At 38.6% G+C, this 18,395-nt stretch overlaps 1 protein-coding gene across 1 annotated transcript in view; it reads right to left on the bottom strand.

Moving 5' to 3' along the window:
* row (relative of woc) overlaps positions 1 to 18,395 on the bottom strand; it is a 107,340-nt gene that overhangs the window by 66,671 nt on the left and 22,274 nt on the right. Inside the window, exons 3-8 of the mRNA XM_067118623.1 lie at positions 10,560 to 10,705; positions 5,901 to 5,990; positions 5,476 to 5,569; positions 4,695 to 4,756; positions 3,236 to 3,272; positions 2,887 to 2,999 (exon numbers count right to left, since the gene is read on the bottom strand). Coding sequence (XP_066974724.1) covers positions 2,887 to 2,999; positions 3,236 to 3,272; positions 4,695 to 4,756; positions 5,476 to 5,569; positions 5,901 to 5,990; positions 10,560 to 10,705 — 542 coding nt within the window. The remainder of the gene's footprint in view (positions 1 to 2,886; positions 3,000 to 3,235; positions 3,273 to 4,694; positions 4,757 to 5,475; positions 5,570 to 5,900; positions 5,991 to 10,559; positions 10,706 to 18,395) is intronic.

Here is an 18,395-nt window from a genome sequence, read left to right as displayed (position 1 = left end):
GTGGAGAAGGTCTCTGGAGATTGAAGACTGGACATAGACCTTTTGACACTGAATAAGTATATCTCTCAGATCCCATTCACAATGGAGACCACTTGTTCAGTGTTACATTCTATTAGAGAGGGGATGTACTCATTCAATGTCAAAAGGTGGAAGACCAGTCTTCAATCTCCAGAGGCCTTCTCCACTAAAAAGAGATGGCTATAAGCTTAGTACCAGCAGTATGTAGTTTCAATGGCACCCTTCTGAATCATGTTTCAACCTTGGCCGACAGGGGTCATGACTTGAGGGAATCCGCAGCATATGTTAGGAAGTGAACAGGGGTCATCGACAGGGGAAGGTACCTATCCCTCAGGACTGACATTTCTAAGGGCTCTACTCCACGTTGTTGCCACACTGCCCAACTGTATGACAGGCAACCTCCTGCGCCTGCAGAGAAAGGAGATCACTCTTCTCAGCTACCCACTTTCTTTTTTCCTCTGTCCCCTCTTGGACTAATAGGGGAAAGGGGACAATTAGGGGCTCAGAAGTCTCTCCACACTTCTTGGATGAAGATGAGGGCTGCTGCTCCTGTTTAGCCATTTAGGGTTAAGGCTTCCTTTGGGCACCTGAAGTGGAGGGTTCAGCCATACCTGCAAACCTAGCAGGTGGTGCTTTGCTTCCATGATGTGACTTGAACATGGCTGTATTGGAGAACAGAGAATATCAGGAATCCTCCCTTTGCAGCACTATGGCTGTGTTGACTTTACTCAGAGGATAGTAGAACTCAAAACCCAAGATCAAAATCAGGTGTTAATGCAGAGAAAGAAAGCAGTTTCTCTGACACAGAACCAGGTCTGCCTACACTCTGGTGACCTGAAAAGCCAAATAAGTAAGGGCATTGCTGCTTGACACAGCTAAACTCCTCACTGAGGGCCAGACATCTGCAGGGAGTTTCCTCAAGAGAAAGGTGAACATAGTACACTGCCAAAGGTCCAGCCAATAGACAACATGGTCTGCAGCATGATTACTGATTCTATATTGTCCTCTGAGGCAATGAAGTAAAAGCCCTCTTGACAGAGGTTTGAGAGGCAGGTTATCTGTTACACAGCTCAGCAAAACATCGAGCAGGAAAGGAGGATCTTCATCATCCTCTAGTATCTAATATTTCTTCTGTCTTGTGAACAGAGGGGGAAGTAGTTTGCTAGACCTGCTGGATGCAAGGGAAATCCCTGACCCACTGATCAGGGAGTTAACCTTAGCCAAAGCACCACCAGATAATTCTGACCTCAGTAACCTTACTCAAGGTCTCACTTATGGAGTGGAACCTACCACCTTTTCTGAGCAGATCATTCGCAGAGTCTTTGTCAAGGTTGCCTCCCTGAGGTTATTTAGCTCACGAGTGAGCAAAAACCTCCTAAAACTGTTGTTCTAGCTTGGCCTAAAGGGATTCTGGAGGGGGAAGGGGAGGGACCTTGGTGCCTGAAGGTTCACCAGTGGCTTGGTATGGGTGCTCTTTCCAAATGGACGTGGGATATGTAAAATATTTGCTTCCAGTCTGGCTCTCAGTCTTGTCCTGTCGAAGAAATCTTTGCAGGTGACGACATATGACCAGCAATGGGGCTGTGTTATGAACAAAGATCAGGTTTCGTTTCAGAAGCAGGGTTAGAATGGAGGGAAGATGGGAAGTGAGGAGAGGACTGCCTGACGATGCCACTCCAATCCCTCTCCTTCCAGGGTCCAAGCAGACTACTCTTCTCCCAAAGTCAAGGCAGACTACATGTCCAAGAAGTGGGGAGTGCAAATGCGCAAAGTGTAAAGATGGTGAAACAGTTCTCCCACAAATACCCACAGGCGAGCAACAGGGAGAGCTTCATCTGCTGCTCTGATGGGCAGTGAAAGGCAATTATATATATTAAGTGTTATGGCAACACTGTGATTACCACAGACAAGTTTGGACTCCCAAAAATCTCAATGGGTTCATAACAAAATCTATCAGACCTCACTTACCTGTCATCCCCACTGTGACTTGACAGAAAACTCTTAACATCACCATTAAATAATTTACCATATCACCATTAAATAGCTGAAACACTCAACTGTGTCAATCATTCCACTTTGTTATCCTCATACTTCTAGACATCAATTTGAGTAATGAGAAAAATACAGTTAGTGTCAACTACACATCTGCCCCACTGGTTCTTTATTATTCTTTGCACTCCTTTCTATTTCTTGCATCTGGATATCAGTTTGCCATCGCAAGTATGTTATGTGTGAACTCATATGAGTGGTCAACTCACTTACTTCCATTAGCCAGTAATTTAATTTAATCAATTTCTGATAATAGGATCTTGCTTACAATATTCATCAGCCATACCAATACGTCTTCAGCTGAATTAATTAAAAATTCTCCTTGTCAACTTCTTCTCGTAAATTACAAATAAAGTACACATTACTGCAAGCCCTCATGATCATGGCAACAATGAATATCAACCACAAGTGTCTTTTGAGTCTTATTTGCTTTATCAAAATCATACCCAAAAAGGTAGGGTTAGACTATACTGAATACCTGATACCTAGCCTATCAGGTTTTGTAGCTAGCTTTTATAGCTTTAACACTACCGCCACAGATTACTCCATGCATTTGAAACACAGCATATTTATGTCCACATGACTTGTACTAGTATTTTTGTTGTTGTTGCTTCCTTTTGTTATTTCCATTATGCTTTAGTACAGCGCATTTCAAGTACTATTAGTCAAACGTACATCTTCATTCTAACTGGAAAAGTAACTATAACCTCTTTGCAATTTTGGATGACACTTATTGCTTCTGTTTTCTATCAAAAATAAAATTGTTCCAGAAAACAAAGTTTCCTTCTTCAGAAAATTAATTGCCAGCACTATACTTACACCAGTGGACGGAGCGCCTTGAACGTGGGAAGGCTTTCTCATTTCCTTTACCACCTGAATATCCGGTGAACTTCGGCCAGAATTACTTGCACTTGTATTGATTCTGGCAGATCCTGAAAAATAACAACCACCTCTCAGCTCCTGTTCTTTCTATGGTAAAACAGTAAAAATATTATCAAAATTCAAACATTCATAAAAACATCACAACTCTTCAATAAGTAACTATCAACACAGCAGACTGTAACTAATCACACTTATCCGAACATCTGTAAGACATTAATTACACGTGTGTTCAACAAAACTACAGTAATATACAATGTTAAAAAAAGATAACTTAAATATCCCTTACTTTGTCTTGTAGAAACAGAAGAATTTCCATCAGAACCCTGAAAGATTGTAGTCTACATCAAAAGAAGAATTCAATCTGAATAATTATTTCTAAACATTAAAACTTCTTAAGATATACTATCAAAATCAAAAGCAGATTGAAAGTCATGGATGTTATTTCACTGAAAATATACACAAAGGCATTCACACTGGCCATTCTGCTGAATGCAAAGCTAAATTTATCAGATTCCAAAATACAATTACAACCACTACATAACCTTTCCTTGTAATATCAGCTTATATAATTTTTGTAACAAAATCCAGGTTCAGATTTAATAAACTTTACTACTTATAGTACAAATTCAATCACTTTCGATGTTTATGAAAACTAAACTAAAATTTTCACTTCAAAGACACAGGTCAACAAATTTTCATTTCAAAGAAACAGGTCAACAAATGAGATCACTGGAAGGTGACACAAAGGATAAGGACCTCGTAGTGGGAGAGGTCTTTCCTATCACATATCACTTCACTGTTTTTCTAAAGGTGTTCAGCATTCAGTTTGTGCAACTAATCAGGTGATCATGGTCTAAATATCAGTAATTACAAAGGACTTTATTTACATGTTTCTCAGCCCATAATAATAACACAGTAGCTCTAACAAAAGACTAGAGTAATGGCACAGCTTTACATCAGGTTGCCCAACCCAGAACACAACAACTGTAACATACAATGGTAACAGCAAATGCATAAAGATAGACACAACTTTACACCAACATGACTTGAAATAATTGAACCTCAACTAAAACTGGCAATACTTGGCAAAAGTACCTGCACAAAAAATAACATGTGCCAAATTTGGATAACAGAAGAATCAAATTAAAGAGCTGAGGAAATTAAGTGACTGAGCAGGAAGAAAGTAGATCAACAAAGACAGTGAACAATAATTTATGAGTACATCAGGCCTGGATTACTCTATGCAGCAGAAGCATAGGCACTGACAAGGAAAATGGATGAGGCTTTGAAAGGGTGTGACCACAGTATGTTAAATCATGGCTGGAGTAACGTGGGAAGATGGGAAAAAAGACGAACATCTCACAAACCGAAATAGTTTCGACTTGTGATGAGCAGGGACGAGGAAGGTCAGAAAGCAGATGGTATGAAAATAGCAGGATGAAGGTCTGCAGGAAGACCCAGGAAATCATATAAGGGGATAGATGGTTTTGACCAGACAGGAATTCATGCAGAAAGTGATCAATAGACAGTAGAGCCAAAATTAAAACCTTCTTGATGATGATGACAAATGTAGGTCAACCAGTAACAAAGACCATGCAGATATGATAAGGAGTCCCGACAGAAGGTGGTCTCACCCAATATTTAAGAAACATCGAAGTGGTCATTTATCTTAAGAAATCATTCTGAATAACTATCAAAATGCATTTATAACACAGCTTTCTTTCTTTTATATAAACCATACTAACCTTAGAATTAAAAGAACTGTTTGTTGACAGTGACTGGCCTCCTGACGCTGCCACCGAGGATGCTGGAAAAATTGTGCTATCATTTATACTGCTGCCCTCTTCTACACTACTTCCAGCAAATAACTTGAACCACCAAATTTGAATAAGATTATATTCTAATGTATCATCATTCATTCTAATAATCTTTATGATTAAAAAAAATTAACAAAGGCCTTCGACTCTATTACCATTAAAGGTGAGATTAACAATACAGTACTTCAAAGTCACTTTCTGAGGGCTTACTCAAATAATTGTTCTTCAATGAGGTGAAACTGGAACATGGTAAAGTTCAAAAGTTGGACAATCATGTAGGAAAGGAAAAGACTGAAGCAATCACATGAAACATGAAAGGCAAAAAACTGACATACAGTTCATCTAAAGCATAAAAAGAGTATGAATCAGTTTTATACATTTTGTGCAGTGTCAGTATCTAGTCTTTACCTTACTAGAAAGGACACACATCACTGGTCTTTACCTATCTGGCTATTAAACCTCACTAACTTTACATTGCTCTAATTTTTACCTCAATGAAGAACAAATAATTCAAGGGTACCTCTAAAGCATGACTTGGGGGTATTATTCATTTACTTTATGATAATGATAATTAACTTTGAAGTTCTTAGTACTATTCCATGTGTTACTTACAATCACACTAGTCTGCAATGCTAACAGAAAGAGAAATGTAGTATGTAACAGCAAAATGAGACAAAATTAATACATATTTTCTTTATATTATACTCACATGCTTTGGGTAACATCTGTGCACTTTGAGGAATTGAAGAACCAATCATCTGTCCATTCTGCAGCAACAGGAACTGTGGAACTTGCAAACCAACCTAAAATGAAATGTATTCAATACAAACATCATCTTGCATACACTCCACCAATTCACCTAACATATTGGTGACGAAATTCGAACATGACAATCATGATTTCATATTTGTGAACTTGACCACAAGAGGTAAAGAATAGGTACAAAAATATTTTCAAGTCTGAAGCACTCTTCAATGCTAGAACACAACAAAGCAAAAGCGTGAGTAGCTTTTTATCCTGAATAAGTCCTCCAACTGACAGCACCAAGGGATATGTCAAACTTAAAGTATATCTGATTTTCCCTTTATATGATCACTTAACACATCTGTGTGACTGCAAAAGTGTTAGTCTTACCAAATTTGTGCCGTTTGTCAATGGTTGAGAACCTGGGCTTCCTCCTAGTGTTCCATTCATCAAAGGTGGTGCTCCACCATTCTTGTCACCCTGTTTAAAATGAAATCTCCAATGACATAGCAATTGATAACAAACAATATGTTTTATGATTGACATAGTACTTTTGATGGTAGACAAATGCAATTTGATTATACAAGAAATAAATAAGGTGAAAATATCAACACCAGTTCTTCACATAAAACCAACAAGAGGTAACCCGAGAAACTTACTTTTTAGCACTAACTACCATCAAACTTGTTTGGTATTAAGTGTATCACAAAAACTGTATAAAAACAACACAGATATATAGAAAACACTGAATTGTGCACAAAAAAAAAAAAAAAAAAAAAAACGAAAAAAGGCCCGTAACCATAACATATATTTTTCACAAGAAAAGTAGGAAAACAAGAATTGCATTACATGCTGATAACTAGGAAGTAACAATTAATACTTTTAGACAACTGAGAACATATTCTAAAAACAAATTAACTGTAGAATTACATAAATTTTCATAATAAAATTTATTATTTGGATACTTACCTACTGTTAATGATAGTTTATATCTCCACACTGATAGGCGAGTCAGCATTCCAACAAAAAATTGAATGGCTGCCCGGATGACTGTCTCGTACACCTGTTCTTCCCCAGGTGTGTTTCGAATGTTTTAGCTCATCAGAATTCTCCTTGACAGCCAATAAGTTGTGGGGAAGCTGGGTGGGGTCCATTTTAACAGTAGGTAATTATCCAAATAATAAATCTTATTACAAAAATTTATATTATTTGGGATGAATCTTACCTGCTGCTAAAATTAGCTGATTCCCACATCAAGAAGAGGACGATGGGTAGTGCAGCTAGACAAAATCAGCTCAGCCAATCAAGCTAAAGGTTTCTCGTATGAAACCCAAAACATTCTTACCTGATCTGGAATCCTTTCTGGATCTTACTACCACCAGAAGTTGGATTCCATTCAGGGAGAAAGGCTCTCTTACATGTGCAGTGAAGAGCAGCCTTGTGGAGAAAACTGCTTCAATTCAGCCAGAATGAAATAGAAGAGGCGTGAGGGGGGCCTCTGTGCCTGAGTCCAAAAGCCCTATAAAATGAGCAGCACTAAAAATAAATACCTTTATGATATAAAAGGTACGCTCCTATATAATATGTGTACCGTCATGCTCCCCAAAATATTAAAACCCAGGATTTAAAACAAAGGGCTTAAAGGATTGCTCTTTCTTCAGTTCAGGCAAAGACTACCTGCAACTAATAGCGGACTAAGGGCTTTACTGTTTTCAGATGTGTTTCTGCTTACTGTACTTATGGTTGTCAGCTATTGCACCACATTAAACCCATCCTCAAGTGACAAACTGTAATAACAAAACTAAATAAGTTGCAACAGCTCTCACATTATGAATGTTTACCTTCAATAAAGATAAAAGGTATGGAGCTAGTTCTCATGTACTAGTCTAATCAAATACTGTATGCCACAGAGTAAATCGTGTTCTCTGACAAAGACACTCTAAGTTTCTAAAACCACGATACAAAAGCTTCTCTTTGCATCTTCCATGCTTAACTTTTGACAAAGACATTCTAGGTTTTCTAAAACCACAAAACAAACACTTACCCTTGCCTCCTCCAAGATTAACCATTAACAAAGACAGCTAGGTTTTCTAAAACCACAAAACAAAAGGTTAACTTTGCCCCTTCCAGGCTTAACCTCTGATAAAAACATCTAGGTTTTCTAAAACCACAAAACAAAAGGTTAACTCTGCCTCCTCCATGCTTAGCCTTTGACAAAGATGGTCTAGGTTTCTAAAATCACAAAACAAAAGGATAACTGCCTCTTCCAGGATTAACCTATCTAAGTAAGTTTTAATTGCCCCAACAGGACAGAGCAGTGTTTCCTCTTCTTCCCCACCAAAGAGGTTTAATTAGAATTCTCGCAGTTCTCTGAAAAGCTTAGCCTTAACATCATTCTCAATTCTAAAGCAAAAAGATAAAATAGCATTCCCTTTATAACAGTCTTAAGGAGAATTACTTGCAATAAATTTATTCTTTTAACTGCCCTTAGTGCTAAATAAAAGTAAGTTTTATAGTAAATAATTCAAAGAAACTCATTACAGGGGCTCAAAAGAATCTGCAGATAAAATTTAGACCTGCATCTAAATTTCAAGAGAGAATGATACCAAATTGAAGGGGCTTCAATCTCAACTTAACTCAATACCTTAAAGTGCTGATCAACAGCCAGATCTAATAGCACATGACGCAATACTAAGGAAAGTATGGAATGATAACCTTGAGAGTAGACAGCGAAAAAGTCTTACTATATCTATGAAAGCAGAGAAACTTTGATGTCTACAAGGTTTCAGGTGCTGAAAATTCCTCTAGAACGGCACCCTGAGCAATACACAAACTGCTGCTTCTGACACAAGGCCACTGTTGTTTTCCATTTAAGGACACAACCCACGATATCATTGAAAACTTCCTTATCGGTAGGAGACAGTTGAGCATCTCCAAGCGGTTAAGTGTGAGATGCAGAAGTTAGTGGAAGTGCATAGAATTCTGTAGTTTGAGTTGATTTCCCCTTAACAGAAGAATGAGAGAGACATACCAAGAGAGCTGGAAAGTTAAAAAAAATTTGCTCTGAGACTACTAGGGATTTATAGGAGTCACTAAGCAATTCTTGAACTGGGAATTTGCTCAATACTTGCTTAGAGTAGATAGAGGGGGAAGGCCTATGAGTTTGAATCCAGCCAAATTAAGAAACACATCCACTGCTCAAGCCTGAGGGCCCTCAAGGTTGTAATCGACTGGTTGTTCCTGTTCATCTGCATGCTAATAAGTCTACATCTGAGTGCTCCTCTAATCCCACATATGTTGTTTATTTCACTCAAAGAAGCAAACTTTCCACTATGACTTTGTTTCTGACCAGGAGTAAACCTGCTGGGCATCTTCGACGGTCTTTCCACTACTCTGACATCTAGTAAGTTTTACCAGATGTAGTGCTGACCATTTTATGTTACATGAAAGTGCGAAGGCACTTGTCAAAATTCTTTGTTTTGTGTTACCCGACTGAGAGGAAAAAACAAAACCTGGATGTAGGTTTAACAATAAAATGGTCAACTCTTGGTTATAGTGTCCCTCCTACAGAACCTGGCAACAATGATGGTCCTGGATTACTTACAAATTTAATGAACATTAGCCGTAAGTCATAACCTCTTATGCTGAGACTGTACTGTAACTGAGCCTGATTATTCAGACAAAATCCCCAGTGAGGCCGTGTTTCCTAAAAAAGACAGCCATTACCACTTAGGAAGCTTCCTTCAAGGCTAAAATTCTTCATGAAGCAGGTGCCTATTCATCTTCAATAAAACTGTCTATACCTATATAATTAGTCCTATCGGTGCTAAAAACCTCATACTAGGTGCTGATGACGGCAGAAGTTGCATACACAGCGAAGATTAACATTTAACAAAACGATCTTTCAGCTAACGCATTATACGAGACCAAGCATGAAAAATGGAGGCAGGTGATGGAGGGCACAGAACCACATTGCCCTGAGAACCAACCCGATTCCCTGGCAGTGGACTCTTCCAACTGTCACAGACACCTTACCTTATATAAGGGAACGCAAAAATGATCGCACACTATGGGGGACCTGGACCAGTTCCCTAACCAATTCAGGCAAACCTTGTACTGTCCAAAATAAGGTTTAAGTTCTGTTCTAAATTCTCAATACACTTTTCAAGGGGAACAGAAGGCAGAGCTACAGAGGAAGTCTCAGTACTAACTAAAGCATTAGCAAAGCAAAAACCTAAACTGAGTACATATAACTAAAGGCAATGGACCTGGAGAAGGGGGAGAAATGACAGGTTGATAGGGAGAAATGACAGGTTGATAACTTGACCTAACTAATTGCTTTCACAATCTATCTGCTTCTCTTCTCTTCCCATACTAACAAACTTTAGCAGAAAGTCCATCGAAAATCCCTACTTCCTCACATCTATTCTTAAGATCACACTTTATACCACTGCAGCCAGCTCAATATGAATCTCCTAAAAAATCAACATCCTGCTAACACGTAATTATTCCTATAGAACCTGGCATTCTTAGCCTTGATTCCAATGGAGGCATCCTAGGAAAAATCAATATAGTAGCAAACAGCCATGAAATACCAACAAGCGCCAATACACAATGGTGGCAAGGAGATTTCTGACAAGAGCTAAAACATTTGATACACACTTGGTGGAGAACAGGTGTACCAGACAGTCATCCAGGCAGCCATTCAATCTTTTGTTTGAATGCTGACTTGGCTAGTGGCGTGGAGATATAAGCTAACTTTAACAGTAGGTAAGATTTACCCCAAATAAATGGTTCCTGAACAAATCCTTATTATCCATGTTGTTAATGACCTCATATGAAGTTGTGCCCTACAGGCTCTAATGTTTACAAGTGTTCACTCCACAGTAAAAATGGAGAGGTCAGCCATATTGCATAAATCTATGTTCAGAGCAATGGAGAGGTCAGCCATATTGCATAAATCTATGTTCAGAGCAGACAAACTGTAGAATTAATTTCTGGAAATAATTACATAATTCATAATAACAACAGAATTACTGTATATCTCACCTGATGAGTTTCATTCCATAGCAGAAGTTGAAGTTTTGAGAGGTCTTCTTGTAACTTCTGAATCTTGCTTATCTGAGCAAAAGATAAAGTTTCTGTTTTGCAGTCTAACAAGAGACTTGGCACAATATCTGATGGATAAGGTGTTTCTGAAACAAGGCACATGTTAAATTCATATAATTCTTTGTGCTTTCAACTAAAGTTCATTCAGTCATTACAACATTGCTCATTCTAAGTTCATACTGTTGATTAACTAGACATAAATACTCACTGTCACTGCTTATTAAGACCTTAGATCAAAAGTGTCAAATTATAAATCTAAGACCAAGGTTTCTAGGTACGGTACTATAATTTAATAAAACATATACCCAGCTAGCAAGTTCCATAAAAATCCTGGGGAATGCAAGAATACTGATTCAAGTCCATCACAACCCAAACTGCCTCCCAAAAATGAAAATCCCCTTGATGAATCTTATTTGGTTACTCAATTACGTCAGAAATCGATATCAGTGGAGTCACAGATGTCAAGTTTTCCATGTGTCATTTTTTTATTTTCAAGGTACCTTTCCATCATTCATATACCCGTGTGCCCCATGCATAGCAATCTATGCAATGAAGATTGCCCTGCATGAAGGCGCACAGCTATATGAATGATACAAAGGAACCTTCAAATTCAAAGGTGATACATGGAATATTTAACATCAAAGACTACTGATAAAGTGTGTCTTTGGTGGTCAACCTCAGTTTTGAAGCAGGAACCTTGGACATTCAATGCTTATGACAATGAAAAGAAAGAGTTAAAATGGTTGGACAGCAAGACAGAGATCCAAAAAATAAAGGAGATGAAGTACAAGGGTCTAAAGGTGGAACTGGAAGAAAACTCCACAATTGCACTAAGTAATTTTAGCTGGAGAGGCTGAACAGCAAGAATGAGAAAAGGAAGCAGGAATGGAGGTAAAGTAAATGGTTACAAACTGGATGCTTTAGGGGCCAAAAAGATGCTGGAAAACACCTTATGTAATGCCTACAGTGCATCATATGAGATGAACTAAAGGTACCAACCACCTACGAGGAAAGCATGAAGAGAGTGGTGTAAATTTTCAAGTAAAATAAAGTATATACAATACATTTTTCATGGCGCACAAAAAAATGAAAAAAGCATACAGCCCTGTCCAAATACTATAGAAAATAATTTTTCTAGTGCAAGTTTTTTCATACTAACCTATGAATGATATAGAGCCCACACTACCTGCAAGTTCATGTATGTGGGCCTCTGACCCACTGATTAGTGGTAGGCTAGCTATCCTCTCACTGCTAAGCATAGAAGTATGTGAGATGGAGAACAAAGGAAAGGGAGGTGAGAACTGCACATATTATTTGCAGGATTGTATACAAAAAATTCATGTTATACAACACACCCATTTATCATGATAAGCCCACACCCATTCAAGTGTAAAGTCAAATTGTTTAGGGGAATAACAGTTGAAGACCAAGTGTCATGGGCCTTTTAATGGGTTATATAAGAGCTGAACACCCTGTGAATACAGAAGTTCATGATTTATCAAAAATTACACAAACTTCAACTAACCATTCAGGTATGACAAGCAAACCTCTAACCCAGGAAAAATACATCTCCTAAACATGAATGAGATGGAAGAGAATTATATCACATCACAAACCATGACCAACAGTTCCACTCCCTTGTGCATAAGTTGCCAAGGTAAAACCTAGATAAGTTTGAGAATGGCCTAATCTTACGCACAATCACTTTTACTTTGCTAGCCTTATCTTCCAAAAGTACTGTATACACATGAAAAATTACCTACCTCAGAAAGTAGGATACTGTCTGCTTGGAGGCATGTTTCCTCCATTAATGTGGTGATAAAAGTTTACAGTTGTTGCTTTACGGATGCCTGTTCAACTCGAATTAGTAACAGATGGCTCTCATTTGGCACAGAAAATATAAATTTTCATAGTCAAATTTATTATTCAGCTACTGACCTACTGTTAGAGATAGCTTATATCTCCCTGCCGATAGGCGAGTCGGCATTCAAACAAAAGATCTAATGGCTGCCTGGATGACTGTCTAGGACACCTGTTCTTCCCCAGGTGTGTTTCGAATGTTTTAGCTCATCAAAATTCTCCTTGCCAGCTAACTTAGTTGTGGGGAGGCTGGGTGGGGTCTTCTTTAGCAGTAGGTAAGTATCCAAAGAATAAATTTTACTATGAAAATTTATATTATTTGGGATGAATCTTACCTACTGTTAAAGACAGCTGATTCCCACATTGGCAAGAGGAAGGTGGGTAGTGCCAGCCAGACAAAATCTGCTTAGCCAATCAAGCTAAAGGTTTCTTGCATGAAACCCAAAACATTCTTACCTGATCTGGAATCCTTTCTGGATCTTACTACCACCAGAAGTTGGATTCCATTCAGGGAGCAAGGCTCTCATACGTGTGCTGCGAAGAGCAGCCTTGTGGAGAATGAAACAGAAGCGGTGTGAGGGGAGCCCTGTGCCTGGGTCCAAAAGCCCTATAAAACAACAGTCACTAAAAAAAAATGTTTATGATATAAAGGTATGCTCATATACAATACCGTCAGGCTCACCAAATTTTAAAACCAAGGATTTAAAACAAAGAGCCTAAAAGACTGCTCTTTCTGCAGTTCAGGAAAAGACTTTACCCACTACTAGTAGTGGACTATGGGCTTTACTGTTTTCAAACACGATTCTGCATACTTAAGGTAGTAAGTGGCCAAAACTAAACTGCACTTGTACTGCACCGAATTAATCCCATCCTAAAGCGACAAATTGTCATAAAACTAAATGAAGTTGCAACAGCTCTCACATAAGGAATGTTTACTTTCAATGAGGGCAAACGGTATGTAGCTAGTTCTCATACACTAGTCTAATCATATACATCACAGAGAACCTCGTGTTCTTAGAAAAAGACGTTCTAGGTTTCTAAAACCTTAAAACAAAAGGTCAACTTTGTCTCTTCCTGGTTTAACTTTTGACAAAAAAATTCTAGGTTTCCTAAAATCATAAAACAAAAGGTTAACTTTGCCTCCTCCAGGCTTAACCTTTGAGAGACATGCTCGGTTTTCTAAAACCACAAAGCAAAAGGTTAACTTTGCCTCTTCCGGACTTAACCTTTGACAAAGGCATCTAGGTCTTCTAAACCCACAAGCTGTGTGACTGGCTATTTCCAGCCCCCCAGCCCATAGCATGTTGTCATTTTGAGGGATTCTATTTTAACATTTTATTGATATTTTGCTGTTTACATTAATATTAATATTTGAAAATTAGTAAATTATTTCTTATCATAAAAAATGTATTTAGTCACGAAAATAAAATTAAAATACAGTACAGTACAGGCAGTCCCCGGGTCACAACGGGCTCGGCTTACAACATTCTGAGGTTGTGATGCTCTTCAAATATATTCATAAAAAATTATTTCCAGGTTACAACACGTTCCGGGTTTACGATGTTGATCTGGTGGAAGAAATATAGCTCCAAAATGGCAGAATGGTAAAAATTTGGAGGTTTTTTTGGTGAAAAACTCAATAAAAATGCAGTTTACGTCATTTTCAAGACAGCCAAAGGATTAAAGTAAGGGTTTCTTACAATTTTCGATGATATTTCGGGTTACAACGAGGTGTCGGAATGGAACCCGTCATAAACCAGGACTTGCCTGCAATTACTGAATATTGCTCCAAGAAAAACATCAATGAATTATTGAATTTAATGCGATATATTTGGAGATATGTTCTACAGAAAAACCTGCAACAAATGAGTCCACGAATGCTGAACCACGATCTAGCAGGGGGTCCATTGTAGGTACTGTAACCATAGTAGATTTGGAAAGAGAACATAAATCGAGGTAGAAGTAAGATATTTGCCGACAGCCGAAGAAAAAGCATGTAAAGAACGAACAAGTGCATTTCAAGGAAGAAAGAGGAATAGGCTGATTTACAATGCGCAAAAAATGAAGAGATTGGTTAAACAATGGCCCCAGTTGAAATAACATCAGAATAAATACAACTCACTACAGACATTATTATTAAAACTGTCTATACCTATACTGTATAATTATTCCTATAGTTGCTAACATCATCATACTAGGTGCTGATGGTAAAATTCGCATACGTAGCGACAATTAATGTTTACCAAAATAATCTTTCAGCTAACGCATTAGCCTATAAGAGACTCAGAGCATGAAAAACGGAGAAGCAGGTGACGGACGGCACAGAACCACATAGCCCTGAGAACTGACCCTGTTCCCTGGTAATGGCCTCTTCCAACTGTCGCAGGCCAGTCTTAGGGGCTAGGGCTACAGACAGGCAAGAGCACCAACACCTTACCTCTTATAAGGGAACGTGAAAATGATCGCACACTATTTGGGGGACCCAGACCGGTTCCCTAACCAATTCAGACAGACCTTGTACTAATCAAAATCAGGTTTATATCCTGTCCTAAATTCTAAAGGTTCTTTTCCTGAACTGAAAGGGGAGCGGAAGGCAGAGCTACAGAGGAAGTCTCAGTACTAACTAAAGCATTAGTAAAGCAAAAGCCTAGACTGAGTATGGATAACTACAGATGAAGGACCTGGAGAAGGGGGAGAACTGACAGGTTGATAATCTGACCTGACTAACTGCTTTCGCAATCTATCTGCTTCCCTTCTCTTCCTATAGTAATGAACTCAGCAAGAAAGTCCTTCGAAGGTCCCTACTTCCTCACATCTATTCTCAAGATCATACTTCATACCACTGCAGTCAGCACAGTGCGTATCTCCTAAAAAATCAACATTCTTTTAACACAGTCATCATTTCTACAAAACCTGACATTCTTAGCCTTGATTCCAGTGGAGGCATCCTAGGAAAAATAAATGTACAGTACTGCGATAGCAGCAAACAGCTGTGAAATGCCAACAAGTGCCTATACACAATGGCGACAAGGAGAATTCTGACAAGAACAAAACATTTGAAACACATGGTGGAGAACAGGTGTACTGTACTAGACAGTCATCTGGGCAGCCATTCTGTCTTTTGTTTGAATGCTGACTTGCCTACTGGTACAGAGATATAAGCTATCTTTAACAGTAAGTAAGATTCATCCCAAATAAGGTATTCTATATTACTGGACATCAAGGCTGGAATAATAAATGGAAGACATGTGAAATCTTGAGTGCAACACTGCTGGGTCTTGGCAACATAATGAGTGAACAAAAAGGCCCACACTAGACCAACCTCTGACATAAGTGACACTGCTCAACAGCCCATGCAGCTCAATTACAAATCCAAAAGAAGTAAAGGCTAGATATAAGTCTATAGAGAAGATTCTTGCTTATTATGAAGCAATATAAGATGGATCCTACTTCAGGGACTGAATTACTCGAGGAAGCACTTCTCAAAATGATAACGATTCCTTGAGATTTTAGGAGGCAGCCATTTTACACCCTACAGCTCCAGTTCAGGTACCAGACAAAAGGCAGCTATATAACCTTTGACTGCTGAGTTAGCCAGCATCTCCTGAAATGCAGATGAATAAAGAAGTCAGAAATTTCTGGAATAGAAGTACTGATGGGATTGAGACCCCTTTCATGATATCAACTGCGCAACTTTCCCTATTTAAACAATAAAAGTTGAATGTAAATGTTCTGGAAGTGGGCAATGGCTGCAACATCGTCTCTTTAATAGCCTTTGCATGTGAGGCCTTGCTCATCAATCTCCAGGAATGACGTAAATAACTGAGAATGTTGTGAAACCATAAAATGTGGCTGTTTAAAGTCTCTTCTCCATGATGGAAACTTCTGGGAGAGTTTATCAAAAGCTAGATAATGTCCTTGAAAATATCCTAGCATGGTTAAAACGGAGCAATTAGAATCATCCTTGTCCTTTTAGATGTTTTGTGTTCATTGAACACTTATCTCACTAAGCTGAGAAGAAGAAATATGCTAACATCAAAGTCATCCCAGGAGTAAAGCACTGTCTCCAGCATCCAGACTTCTGGATCAAGCTGGTTTCAGCAAAATAATGGGACTTGAAGATTCATGCTAAGGCCATACCCTACAGCTTCCAAATAGCCTTGCACTTCTGATGGGAGACCCAAATTCTTCCAAATGAAGCTGTCTGCCCTGCTCCTCTTCCCTTCCTGAACTAACCTCAAAAAATCTTGACTTCATCACCATCTGCCCAAACATGGATTCCTACCATCGGATAACACATGGACTGTCCCTCCTTATACATATGCAACGGTACAGTTGTCTGCCATCACTCAAAAACTTTTCCCTGTGCTAATGGAAGAAATGACCATAAGTCTAACAAAAATGCTTTCAACAACAAAACTGATGTACAGTATTATCATCTCTTGCCTACTACAGTAACAACCATGTGCCTGCTAGTTTTGGCCAAGGAAGTGAGCACCCTATATGATGAGTCCCAAAATAGGAGTTCTGGAATATCGCAGGTACCTAACTGCTTTCTATATATATCAAGAGAACCTTAGTAATTCCAATAGATTTTAGTGCGACTTCCAACTTAGCCACTTATTTTTAAACTTCAAAATCTTGGAGTGGGCGGGTATGTTTTAGAATTAATTCAAGATTTCCTTACAGGTAGGCAGTAGTGAGTTGCTGCTGATAGGATCTTTAGCAAAGCAAGACCTACTGTGTCTGTTGTTTGATGTGGTAGAGTCCCTGGCCCTCTTGTTTTTAGTGTATACAGGTGATATGACTGTTAACCTGGAAAACAAGATTGTTCAGTATGTCTATGGGGCAACACTTGTGGGTGTAGTAAAGTCTCCACCTATGAGAAATGAAGCTGCCCTTAGTCTCAATCATGGCATGAAGCAGAATAGTGAATGATGTAGTCAGTCAGGTGTAAGTCTGTGACCCAGTAAAAATGGGGCTGTGGAATGAGTCTGAAGCTTTGACTAGCCTTGGTGTAGCTTTTGACTCACATCTTACTTTTGAGAAACAAGTGTTAGCAAAAGCTGCTCAGAAGTCAGGTATTACATGCAAGCCCTCCTATATTTATATCAAAGATAAAATCAATGCAACCTGTTTTAGGTCATTTGTCCTTCCTTTTATCTGGAAATACTGGGGTGTGGAACTGTGAATCCTAAAAGTCCATGGGTGTAGGAAAGTCCTTCCTGACAGATGTCTCACTTACTGCATCATCACCCTGAAAAGGTTTTCTAACAGGAATTAAGTAGTCACAATGAGATCAAAGTTGGAGCTGTTGTAACTGCTTACTCATCAGCTTCTTGATTACTGACTACACCTGGTTGTTCCAGCTCTAAAAATCTTGCAGTAATAGCCATACAAGTATAAACCACTGGTTACAACCATACACAACCCTTAACCCTTACCTTTTGAGAACATTCAGAAGTTCATGAGACCAGCCCCACAAATAGAACACTAAGATAACTTGCTAAACTTTTTATCACCCAATTAAATTATTGCAATTACAATCATAAGCAGAAGTTTTTGTGTCAGCTTTCCCTTCATGAAGTTAAGACGTGAAATGAGTACTCTCCACTCTAAACTGTCCTATGCTCTTTTTGCCTATCAAAGAATTGATGTGTCTGAGCCATTCAAGGGCCACAAATATGGGCAATTTAGAAGTTCTGGGTTTGTGGTGAAACAAATTCATGGTAACAATAAAACTAAACTTCATAAGACTATATATGCCCAATTTGAATGTGGATTTACAATCTGAAGTGACGTTAACTTGTTCCAACAATATAAAACAATATGAAACCTGGCTGCCATCATAAATTTATACATACAGTCGCCAGTGGAAGAAGAACCCTTTCACGCGTAACTATCGCAGGGCACTTT

The sequence above is a fragment of the Macrobrachium rosenbergii genome, chromosome 16 (assembly GCF_040412425.1).
Source record: "Macrobrachium rosenbergii isolate ZJJX-2024 chromosome 16, ASM4041242v1, whole genome shotgun sequence".
NCBI classification, from domain to species: Eukaryota; Metazoa; Arthropoda; class Malacostraca; order Decapoda; family Palaemonidae; genus Macrobrachium; species Macrobrachium rosenbergii.
This window is presented reverse-complemented; position numbering and strand designations above follow the sequence as displayed.